Source organism: Crassostrea angulata, chromosome 3 (assembly GCF_025612915.1).
Source record: "Crassostrea angulata isolate pt1a10 chromosome 3, ASM2561291v2, whole genome shotgun sequence".
Classification (NCBI taxonomy): Eukaryota; Metazoa; Mollusca; class Bivalvia; order Ostreida; family Ostreidae; genus Magallana; species Magallana angulata.
In genome coordinates this window covers 26891042-26903777 of record NC_069113.1, presented here as the reverse complement: position 1 = coordinate 26903777, position 12736 = coordinate 26891042, and the positions used below count along the sequence as shown (strand labels likewise).

The 12736-nt window shown below is 34.6% G+C and overlaps 1 protein-coding gene across 14 annotated transcripts in view; it reads right to left on the bottom strand.

Moving 5' to 3' along the window:
• LOC128176023 (regulator of G-protein signaling 22-like) overlaps positions 1–12736 on the bottom strand; it is a 30993-nt gene that overhangs the window by 2425 nt on the left and 15832 nt on the right. For 3 of the 14 annotated variants that reach the window (XM_052842000.1, XM_052842002.1, XM_052841997.1), the window contains exons 11-29: positions 12485–12721; positions 11750–11827; positions 11235–11392; positions 10142–10301; positions 9780–9890; positions 9532–9567; positions 9143–9196; positions 8085–8283; positions 7845–7939; positions 7517–7672; positions 7221–7371; positions 6968–7096; positions 6293–6487; positions 4859–4960; positions 3403–3591; positions 3112–3210; positions 2736–2919; positions 2260–2405; positions 140–160 (exon numbers count right to left, since the gene is read on the bottom strand). In XM_052842000.1, the coding sequence (XP_052697960.1) occupies positions 140–160; positions 2260–2405; positions 2736–2919; positions 3112–3210; positions 3403–3591; positions 4859–4960; positions 6293–6487; positions 6968–7096; positions 7221–7371; positions 7517–7672; positions 7845–7939; positions 8085–8283; positions 9143–9196; positions 9532–9567; positions 9780–9890; positions 10142–10301; positions 11235–11392; positions 11750–11827; positions 12485–12721 (2500 nt within the window). Of the gene's footprint in view, positions 1–139; positions 161–1717; positions 1857–2259; positions 2406–2735; positions 2920–3111; positions 3211–3402; positions 3592–4858; positions 4961–5793; positions 5809–6292; positions 6488–6967; positions 7097–7220; positions 7372–7516; positions 7673–7844; positions 7940–8084; positions 8284–9142; positions 9197–9531; positions 9568–9779; positions 9891–10141; positions 10302–11234; positions 11393–11749; positions 11828–12484; positions 12722–12736 lie in introns of all 14 variants that reach the window. The other 11 variants (XM_052842003.1, XM_052842004.1, XM_052842006.1 and 8 more) reach the window with 11 other exon arrangements.

The window sequence follows — 12736 nt, the reverse complement described above, 5'->3', positions numbered from 1 at the left end:
AACAGTGCAAGGTCAGCTATGGTTGACCAAGCAGTTAAACATAAACTAGAAAGAGAGCGACTATTTCTACGTTTAAATGCTTAGACTACACATTGACCCAATCAAAGGGAGTTAAGCCAACACCGACAGACACACGTACCCAATCCCTCACTCCTTCTCTCTGTAAAAGGATTGCATTCAATGTCAGTCATTTAGTACACTGTTACTCTACATTCAGAATACAAAGTGGACACATGAGTATTAATTAAGTAAATAATTAATATGAATATAGATTGATCACCTTCCCCTTCTAATTTTTTTAAAATCAATTTTTATTTTTTTCAAAATCAGTTTTCTCAATCTTCAATAAATTGATTTTTTAAACCTATAAATATTGAAAATATTATATCAAATTTCCACATTTTTCAATCCTCCTCATTTCAATGTTTTAAACAAAGATCCTTATGTCAACATGTCCACTTTGCATAAGTTACAGTACATGCCAATTAACATTAATTAATAAATATCAGCCCAGGCTGTTTAGAAGTAAAGCTGCTAGTCTGATGGTTTTGATGCCACCTCAAACTCTATGAGTCCATTCTATACCTGACTTCCCTGTTAAATTGAAGCATGTACATCATTTCATCAAATACCATTATAAAATCCCCTGACCAGTATAATGTGTTAGTAAACTGTTTCCCCATAATCTATTTCAGTCACAAATAAGCTCAAAATGTATTTACTTTACTCTAATTAGTAAACCTAAGCTCATACAAACTGATTTTTTCTCTAGTAAAAATATGCATACACATTCAATTTATAATCATCTATATACGCTAGACTGTTCCTTGTTCCCTAGGACCTCAATTTTTGGCAGATTACGTATTGGACTAAAATGTGCCCCTATTCAATATGACTACAAATTTAGCAAAAAATAAGATTCTCTTTATTAAATTTCTGTGCAGGTCATTTTTGGTTTTTCTTTTTCAATTAAGTGTTATACATGTATGTACCGGTAATATTATGCGAGATTTGCTAAACTTACTGGTAATATTTAGAATGACATGCTCCTTATTCTTGGGACTTTTTGTTTATGGTTGATTTTCAAGTTCGATGTACATGTAACGGCATATAGATTTACAATGCATGTGATCACCAATGAGTGAGGTCCTTTGAGAGTTAGGGACAGACTATATACAATATTTGAAATACAATCAAGCACACACAAATTCTGACAAGTTTAAAATAAAAAAGCATTTTGATTTCCCCAATACCGTCCACGTTCAAATTATGCATGGTATAATTAATGGAGAATTTATCTTCTATAGACTTTTCAGCAACAATTAATTTTTCTTCAAATACTTGGCTATTCTACATGTAGCTAATAAAACATCATAATCTGCAATTAGTTAACAAAACACAATTGCAAGTTGTGTAAATCCTGTTTAGCCCTACAAATTAATCAATAAAAAAAATATTGCATTTCATATCTCCAAGCAATTAATGAAATAGCCTACATAAAAACAGGGGGGAGTAATATAAAATCCAATTCTAAGTATAATGATAGAGCTTTCTAGTCCTCTGTTTCAACAGCAAATCGCTAATACAAGGCAGGTAGTTTGGCTGTAGCTGACATTTTTGTAGCCTAATTAGAAACTGGTTTCACAGCAGCAGCTTTAAAAAAGCATGTGACCCAAGTCAACAGTCATGTGACCAAGGTCACATGATCAATACCCACACAGAGATGCCTTGTCATCATCATCATCATCTTCATCGTTGTCAATGCCGTTATCTTTTTTGTAATTTTGATCAATATCCTGACTCATACGTGTACTTTGTCTTTCCTCTTCATCTAAATCTGAACTTGGAGTTCTTAGCTAAAAAATCATCCCAGTTGTATATTTTTGTGTCTAAAGAAATTTCCTTTTAAGATATCTTGCTCTTATCAACTGAATATACAAAATGCTTGTTAAATAGAATTATCATTTAGATTACCTATTTATTTCTTAAATGAATGAAAATCTGGAAACCAGACACTGGTAAATTTCAGTACATGTATAACGAATTGTCACAAGATTTCAAAGTGCCTATAAATTAAAGAATTCTTTTTAGCAAAACAGGTGAGTATTATGTACAACACAGGTGAATATAAAGTATGTGGGTTGTACAAATCCAAATAGCTAAAATCCGAATAAATATATTTTCATATCCCTATAAATCTCTTCATCGTGATTAGTAAATGGATTATAAGTTTCAAGCCTCCGTTTGACCCTGACTTACCCTCCATCGGACTCCATCAGACAAAGAGAAGGTATAAGCAGCAATAGATCCATCTGGGATTGAAGGGAAGGTGAAGTCCTCCTTGGGAATCTCATAGTTCTCAATGTTGTCCAGCCTCTTCTTTAGCATTTTCTGGTATTTTGTCACTGCACAACGAAAAAATATGGCAGTGATAATTTATATTTTATCTTCACAGCACTAAAACACTGCTTAAACAAACACACTTATACTTTAATATAGTATCAATCCCCCCCCCCCCCCCCTGTACATTCCCAAACCAAAAAGGTTTCGGACTGCAGTTTTAATTTCTTTCCACAATCTAAAATTAAATCAATTTATCCCTGCACATTCACAAACAATTTTTTTTTAACTGCAGTTTTCATTCCACAATCTAAATTTATATAAATTGTGAAGTCACCCCTGTCCTTTTCAAAACAAAGTTCTCCCTTGTATGTGCCTTTATTTCCCCATCATACCTGGTCTCTTTGCAGGATCCTCCGGGGGCTGGAAGCCACGCCTAAACCCAGCCCAGTATGGGAGCAGCTCTTTAAACACCGCCAACTGGGCCTCGTCAAACAGGTTAGCCACCACATCCTTACCGGCCAAGTATCTCTGAGCCGCCTTGATGGATTTTTCTTGAAGTTGAGGTGTGATGTCAATCTGTGATCCAGAAAAGAGATATAACATTATCAGCATACCTTTATGTTATGGAATCAGTGAATGGCATAAGCATTATGTAGATACAAGTCATCAAGGAAAGTTAACTTCTAAGTCTTCAATAACAGTTAGACAAAACTTTATTTGAGAAATTCAAATGAAAGAAGACATTCCGTGAACTAGGTGGATCCATACCTGTAGTGTGGGACTAGTCACAGAATCCAAGAAACACTCCATTATGGATTGCACTTTCTTTCTCAGAAGTTCCTCATCCGAGTGAGCATGGTTGGCATCCTATATTTATAACAGGATTTGCAATCTTAATCCAGAATCGACATAGAGTTATATCTGCTTGCAATGTGTAGAGAACAAAACATTTCAGCAAGGACAAGATAACTTGTTTATGTCGAATGGAAAAATAAAGTTTAAAAAACCCTCAAAAACCAATATTTATAGAATACCCCTATTTAAATTGCCAGCACTGACCTTGAACTTCTGGACTTCTATGTAGAAGAAGAGGTCCTTGTCAATGAGCGGACTCCCGTCCTCCTCACCATGCTTCAGCAGGTACTTGTAGAAGAACAGCATGGGCAGTGTCAGGTGACCCCCGGCCGACTGCTTCAGGGACTTGAAGAACTCGTCCTTATCCTCCTTGTTGGGCTGGGCTCGACCAGTCTATTGGGTGAAACAAAATGGGGCACTGTGAGTGGACTCAAATAAAATTCTTCGTTTAAATTATCTTCTTGAATCAACTTAGTCATTTATACATTGATAAATTTTATTGGGTGTTGAAAAAAAGTTATATCCTTTGTCATGTATGTTGTACATGTATTATGATAGAAAAGTTATCATGATCTCCCAAATTTTATTACTGGGGTTAGAATTAATTTTCAACTGATTCTGTAAACTTGTTTTATAAATTAATCATGGTAAACTTAATCAGACACAATTCTTCCTTATTTCTTTAACCCACATATCAAATATTAACTATCTACATGCACTGCAGTATTAGACATGCATCGTATACAACAAGGTTAACACTGGTGAACCATCATTGCTTTATACATATGATTTAAGAGCTATAATGGTTATTTCCTCTCTCCAAATATCATCTGCGGATTAATATCGCACACAATTTAATATGACAGACTACAACTCAGATCTATGGGTCCTTCCTGTTAGCTCCACTAATATAGGATTCTATACTTCATCTCTGTCACAGTCATAACAGTACTGTAAAATCATAATGCAACAAAACTACTGAAATCTATACGGTTACCCCAGCTATATCATGTGTTGTTGTTTTTTTCATTGATTTCAGTTACTGGTATGTATATATATATATATATATGTATGCAAGTTCATCTTAGGATCTACTTTAAGTCTACTTGGTATAATTACCTGGTATATCTCTGATTATCATAAGCAAATTATTCATTCATGTACAAATTCTACAAACCACACAGGAAGAAAAGAGTGTAATCATACAGGGAGTAAGTTCTAGGCAAGTGAAGATTCTTACGCAGGTCAAATGAAATGTTTGACCTCCAAAAGCAAAGAGATATCAAAGAGTGATATCATAGATATCTGAAGAAATCTAAAGCTATTTAAGGGAGATAATCATATCATGCTGAGAGAAACTAACGGTGATTGCATGCATTGTGTAATGCTGGTAATCAATCGCATGCAACAGAGATTTAATTAGCCCTAATCAGTCAGTTTGTGACTAGATTAATTGTATTGTTGGTTTAAATCTGCACTTCTGATGATATTACAACTACACACACACATGACCATCATTGTCACCACTAATGGCCTTTTACTGGTACTGTGTATATCATGCGTCCAGAATGTTAAGCTCTTGGTTGCAAAACATATATTTAATAAGCAGTTAGATCATGCAACAGATCGGCAGCAGTCCCTTAAAATTAAGCCGAGCTACCTTTAACCTTCGCCCGCGCCTGTTGGATAATTTTGACGAAGGAGGTTCGTCAAATTGCGATGAGGAATGATCTCTGCTGGTACCAGTGTACGTCGTTTCATCCTGTGTACAGGGGCAATATTGTAAGCTTAATTATCCTCAAAAGTAATGGATGTCAATCAACAAAAGCAAGATATTTTAAATGTAAGGAAAAAAGGCGACTCTATTTCAAAAAGATTTAAAAGAAAATACTAAAATTATCTAGAGACACAGAAGCTTTTAAGAAAGTTGAATTATTTGAATCATTTATAATTTCAAGCATATCTAATATCCATTTTCCCCCTATTCAAATCAAGCACACGCTGTCACAGGTAATTTTATTATTTGTACTAAAAGCCTTCAAAATATTATATAAAAAAAAACATTAGATTTATTAGACACATGTTAACGTTGTTTATGCATACAGCCCATTTTTTACCATTAAAATGTTAATCAATGTATGGCCTAATAGATACCGTGGTATTTAGAAATCAAAATGGTTTTTTCTGAATTCCATTTATATTTTATATTTGAATGAATGGAACTTTGAAAAAAAAATGTACAGTTTTCCAATAATTTGAAAAATTGCTTTACTCTATGAATTTCCATGTGCTGTGGGCCTGTTGAGTATCACTAGTGGTATAGATGACAGAATTAAGACTTAATTGTTGATATACAGTAGAACATGTACATATGTATTATAATTCTTTTAGATAAACACATGCAGATAACATGCATATAAAAATGTAAGTTAACATTTAAAAAATTAATCAGTGTATACATATATATAGATGTTCAAAGAGGCTGGAGATTTCAGATGTATGAAGAACAAAGTCTAAGATACACTCTGAGAAATGGAGGGTATTAAAATCAAATAACAGAGAGAATCTATGGAAGTGTACTTGAGTGAAACTTACAGGTTTCTCTGGACCCTTTACATTGTCAAATGAAATGAAGATTAATACTATAAAAAGAATATTTATAGACTAAACATTGAGCTTAATTAATGAAATGAAGATATTAATGAGTAATATTAATTCATCCAACACCATATCTCATTCAATACCATCAATTTATGTTATAATGCAAAATTCACAAGTATTTGTAAATTTATTCTCAAGCATTCATATACAAGCAATCAACCACTCCCCCCTCCCCCCCCCACCCCCCCCCCCCACCTCCTCTAGCTCAAACAACATTTCAAGAATGATAAATTTATTAAGTTATGCATACATGTCAAACTGCTAATAATTTAATTAGGTATACATCATAAGTAGTCACTCAATGCTATTTTGATTAAAGGAAAACTGTAACTGAAGTAGCATTTTATTCACTGAGTTGGTTCAGCTCCAAACAGCATTCATATTATATCAAAGACACAAACAGCATGCATTTTGTTTTGTTTCCAATCGATACCTGCATCCCGAAACTTGAATCATGGTCTACATATCCGTCAGGTCTGGCAAAGCGGACACGCCTCTGACCACTTCGCTTTTTTATTTCATGTTCTAGAAAATTTACTGTAACCCCCGGCCCAAATTCCATTTTTTTACCACTTCCAACCCCCTTTATTGCCTCGGTCTCAAAGTCCATATCCTCATCGTAATCATCCTGAGATTTGACATTGAAAACAATATTGGATTTGGGAGGAAAATTTGTTAACACTTATAAACAAAGCATTTTCAACTTCTGTTCATTATGAGAATTCATAATCAAAACGATGTTGGTGTGTTTTTTTCCCAAAAAATAAATAAAATTGTTTTGCAGTATTTAGAAATAACACATTTATCTCAGCAAATAAATGTTTTTGCACACATTTCTTTCATATTTCCTTAATATCAATTGATAAAAGCTCTGCTATGGGCTTACCAAATCATGATTTTGATGAATATGTTACACACAGAGAATGTTTTCTATTTCTAAAGCTCAATGAATTAACCAGCCCTCTACCTTTATGATCTACATAAACCAGAACCAAAGAAAAAGTACATTCAGCGTACTATAGAATGCCTGGGCCCATAATAACTTTACTATAAATTCATTCTGATTCTCAAGACTACAGTAGTTCCGCAACAGGTAATGGAACCTTACCTTGCCCTTGCGACCCTTTTTCCATGTTCCGCCCATGAGCGAGGCATCCGTTCCCATGCGTAAAGACAGCTCTGCCTGTGATAAATTGGCAAACTCCCTGGGTTCCATACCATGTTCATTGGCCTTTTCCTGAACACATCCACAAATTAATACAGAAATCTCCATATATAAAAGTAAAATGTTAAAATGAAACCTTTTTAAGGAAAAAACACAATAATTTTTTTCAATTTTAAAAAGTGGCATGATTACTTACAATGATGTAGGATTTAAATGATTCCTCTATTTTTGGCAAAATATAATGCTGCATATCCTTTATGACTGGAGATTTTGGTCTTTCAGACATTTTAGAGTTCAATTTTTCACTAAAATTCACTTTTTTCTTCCCTTGAGCATCAATATAAGATCTAAAAATAAATAGAACATTTCATACTGAAGTTGTTATTATCATATAAACTTATCCAAACAAAGTTTCTTTTCCATTGTGTAAAAATTTCAAATACTGTATACTGCAGAATAGAGTGAACACTTTTGAATGCATCACAAACTTACTTGTATAGATTTTGAGCCAGCGAGTCTTTTTTCTTGACCTCACTTTTGCTGTTGCCTAAATTCAGGTAGTTCTCAATATCAAAATACAGGTACACCATGTTTGCTCTTTCCTTCTCATCCGACTCAGCTAGACTCTTCTTGAAATTAGTCATAATCCTACAGAGGAATGTAAAAATCCCATACAATATAATGTCAACAGCAATTAAAAATTCTGATATTTATTTTTACATTAATGTTGTTTTAACTGTATTTAAAAGCGAAATAGAGAGACTTTTTCTAATGTTGAAACTTTATGTACAAAAAAAATTTCAAATCTGCAAATACATACTGTTTGTTATGGAGCATTTCTACAAATGGGGGAGGTGGTTTGGACGGTTTCTTTTCTCCATCAATGTCAAACTCCATGTCCTCCTCATCCTCTTTCTACAAGAGTATGAATCATTGTCAACATCATCATTGTCATCTATTTCTTTAGTTAATCTCTCTGCCAATTCTTTAAAAAAAATTTCACTTTTTCTCCAAAGCATTCCCCTACCCACAAGTCATTATATTTATGTGACCCTGTTACCTCTGGTTCCTTTTTCCTCTTGGCCTCCTTCACCCTCCTGTAAGCGGCCCGTATGGCCTTCTTCCTTTCCCGCTCCATCTCCTTCCTCTTGGCCCTGGCTTTTGCCCTCCGCTCTGCCCTTTCCTCGGGTCCAAGCAGATCAGCAGACCTCAAGGCAGCTCTTAGCCTGGCGTCTCTCTCCGAGTCAGTCGTAGGAATTCTGTGACCCAAAATAATTCAAAACTGTTACAACAAAGTCAAATCCAACATTTAGAAATATTCTTCAAGCTGATGTTTGTGATATCTGCAAACTATGCAGTGTATGCTGTTCAAGTTTTTTCTTTTGTTTAGAGTTTGTTTTTTCTCTAAGGTCAGTCCGATCTATAAATTCAAGAGGCCATCTTAACCAATCCCCTGGGAAAAAGAAATTCAATACCGCCTCCAAACGACATACATTTTTAAATCATTAATTTTCTGCAAACAAAAACAATACACAAAAATTTAAATTGACCATGGACAAAATTAAATCTCTTAAGCAGTTGTGTGATGTGGAGAGACGTCTGCTCTGGGGCCAATCTCTGTCACAGAGGTACCGGTAGATTAAATGCCAGATGGCTCCGCTAAATAATGAACAAACTAATTATCTTAATTATCCTGCGATTAATCTATTGATTTAAAGTCTATTGCCTGACACACACATTGACACTTTTAGCTTAAGATATCTTAAAACATGAATTTATTTCTTTGATTCAAATAAAAGATTTACATATTGATACCATGTATGCTCAAAAGTTCATTGTATACAATTCAGTATGGATTCAAGCAGTTTTAAAACTTTGTTAATTTTATCATTCATGAATTAATTTGAGTTGCAAATTTTATTTGTTAATTGCTCATGTGAAGGGAGTATTTGATTAAAACCTAATACACACATGCATGTTTAAATAAAGCTTCAAACTTCTAAGGAAAAAAATATGTATGAATATCTGCTAATAAGATTTTTTAATGTCACACAGTTCATTGTTAAAAGGAACAGTTCGGGGGGAAAAGGAGAGGGAGATTTATTCCAAGTTACCCACATATGGTTTTGTTTTCGAGATGAATTGTGGGTACACCACCCTGAAGAGGTCAATCTGAAATCCCAATATCTGAGATGTTGAGTACTGGTATTATTTTGTGCAATTCAAACAAATTTAAAGCAATCGTGTTGTCAATTGAAGCATTCAAGCAATCTCTCTCTCTCTCTCTCTCTCTCTCTCCTCTCTCTCTCTCTCTCTCTCTCTCTCTCTCTCGCAACACAATAAATTTTAAATGTGCCAATGTAGTGAGGCGTCATCAATTAAATCCTGTATATATGTGTGACGTATTAGACCTGCAGCAACAAATTAGCTTTTCTTGTGTATTCTTTTTAAATACATGTAGAGAGAATACATTGTGAATGCAAGTTATTTTACATATAACAGAATACCTTTCTGCCTCCAAAACAATTGGTACTTCATCCCTTCTAGATAGCACAATTAGAGTATCACAAAATTGATTACAATACAATTACATCAAACAGAACTTTTACCTTTTTGTTTTTGAGAATTGTTGATCATGTTCATGTACATATTGTGCGACATTCCCATCATGCATATGATGCACATATCATTATCTTTTTTAATCATTTATTTTGACATGCATCAATGAAATAAAGTGTGTCTTATTTATACTGACCTTTTGACCCATGGGTCGGGTCTTGTGATAATCAACTCATCATTGGTCACCACAATGTCTATCACATCAGTAGATTCTGGAGGACTCTGGGCTCCATTTCTAACATGGGCACTAAAATTCCAAAGTAAGGAAACATAAGACAGCTACAGTGAAAAAAATCTTGAAGGATTTTTCAAAGATATTTATTTTGTTTACCAATACACTACATTTGTGTATCCTTTATAACTACTAAGTGCTAATTTTTTTTAAAACTTGAAATCATTAAGAAATAGAACATAACTCTAAAGTTCAATTACTCTAGCTTTAAAGTTTTAAAGAGTGTCGAAAATTTAGAATATGTATAACAACCTCCCGGTACTTACTCTAAAAAGGTCTTTAAATCTTCCTTCAGATAAGTAATCCAATTTTCCTCCAACAACTCCACAGCGCGTGCTTTAGCCGACGTGAAGATATTAGCTTCTACGAAGTCCTTTGCATTGAGCAGTGTGTGATGTAGGAGAGCTTTCTCTAGATCAGTGGCACCTTTAAAAGAATAGAATGGGAATTTCATGCAACTGTCCAAAATTTCACCCTCAGGTCAGAAAAGGAAGAAAATCAAATTCAAGAAAACTAAATCTTGAACAAGTGCTATATATATGAGCTTAACTTTTCAATCCCCAAGTTCTTAATCTGTTATTAGCTGGGACTTGAATGGGTAATATATACAAAGAAACTAAATATGACATATCTGGATTATGGGTTAACTTGATTATGTTGTTAAGTCGATACCTGATTTTCAACCCACATGCATATATCTAATAAACTTTTACCTGCATTTTAACTATTCTGGTATAAACCATACTTTCAAGTAGCTATTCAGTAAGGATTAGTCTTGGTGAATGAGGAATGAAATAAAATTAAAAACTTTATTTATATCTAAGGTATACATGATTTTTTCACCTTAAACAACCCAATGTAGCTCAACTTGACCTTTAATTACAAAATGAATCAGAAAATTTTCATTGCAAATTGAGACCTACAGAAAAACTGATGTATTGATGCATTGGTGTGTCTCCTTGGTGGTACATGTACTTACAATCCCATTACACTCACCCACTCTCTTTGAAGTCAGTCTTGTTTACATGTTATTATAAAGGTAAAAATTCATGTATTACTTTAACTCCATTTTACATAAATTCCATACAAGATGTCTTGCCAAATTTTTAGTTATCAGTGTCAAAATGCCAGATAATACTCAGGTACATATACCACATACACTTTGAACTGAAAGATAACAACTTCAGTCAACTTGTCCTTAAATCACCAAGTAACATAAAAGATTTCATACTGATTCTGAATATCTTTGATCAAAACATCCAAAAATAATCTACTGTACAGTACAAGTCATCTTTATGCTGATAACAGTACTCACCAATAACATCTGATTGTTTACACATACAAGTATGTAAGGCCTACCTATGGGATAGTTTGATCCGTCCGGGAAGTACAGGTTGTAGATGTTCCAGGCGTGACACAGCCGGAGCAGTCTATCCGCGGAACGGTCCTCCTCTTTCCCGTAGTCCGTCACATCCTGCCAGAACAGCAGACACGACACAAGGCGTCGATCCTCTTGTCTGAAAGTCACATGTCCCAACATAAAAGTCATAATCGATCAACAGTTATTGCATATACATGTAACATACATCTGGAAATGTTTTTTTAGGTTAAATAATGGTGTTATTGGTATTCTAAACACAATTATCACAAAAAGAACAGTATACACTATATCCTTTTTGTGCAGCAAAAATTCATCCCTTTGTACAATGTACTACCGTACTTTTGATTATCATGCCAGGTCATTCATTTATTTAACAGCTAATGAATATTCAACACCTACAAGTTTTACACACTTAAGTTTTTGAAATTTTTGATTAATTCTTGAATCATATCATTTTATCGTCCCATTGACAGTATCAAAGTAGAGGACTTACTTCTCCAGGAATCTTTGGAATGGACCACCTGCCACCTTGTCTGAAGTTAAGGCAACCAAAAATCTGTCTTTGGTCAATCTACAAAAACCAAAAATTGTATCTAAAATTATGTCCGTAAAATCAAACAGGAAATGATAAATTCAGGCTCTTATGTTCATGTATATATGGTGCCATTTGATAAACTGATATCATTATTTAAGGAAAATATTTCCATATGGTCTATCAGCAATATATGAAAATCAAGTCATTATCTATTACAAGTTACTACCTATATGTTATAAAAATTTGGGAATTCATTTTCTCACCAGTTTCTCATCTGATGTAACACTATTAATTTCAATTTATTAAGTTTGGAGGGCTGGGATTTCTTATTTTTGTGTACCCTGGTATCCAAAAATGAGACCTATTTTGGAGAGAACATCTGTAAGAGAAAGGCTGAAACCATAAGAATATATGGATAACTGTTCAGAAGAGCAGATGCTCACAAAACTTGTGTTACTGGTATAAGGAATTTTAATGAGCTCAAGCAAGCACCCTCTATGCTAAACAGGCCTTAGAGCTTCAAAGTATAAAGGGAGACTCACTAGACCTATAATGGGGATGTGGGGTAGGGAGACTTACTTGACTGCTGATTGGGGGTGTGGGGTGGGGAGACTTACTTGACTGCTGATTGGGGGTGTGGGGTGGGGAGACTTACTTGACTGCTGATTGGGGGTGTGGGATGGGGAGACTTACTTGACTGGTGATGGTGGGTGCAAGGCGGGCTTGAGCTTGGCAGAGGAGATCCTGGAGTCCAGCTTCCGGCCTCCCTTACTCAGGAAGTCCCAGCTCTTGGTCTTGGAGTAGGTTAGTACATCGTCTGGACGGACAGGCATGGAGTTGACTAGAGAGATGGACGGCAGGAAAGGCGTAATTTTCCGGGAAGAGTTATCTACTCTGATACCCTTTATACCCATAACACTACCAATAGCTCTGCAAAAAATTCAA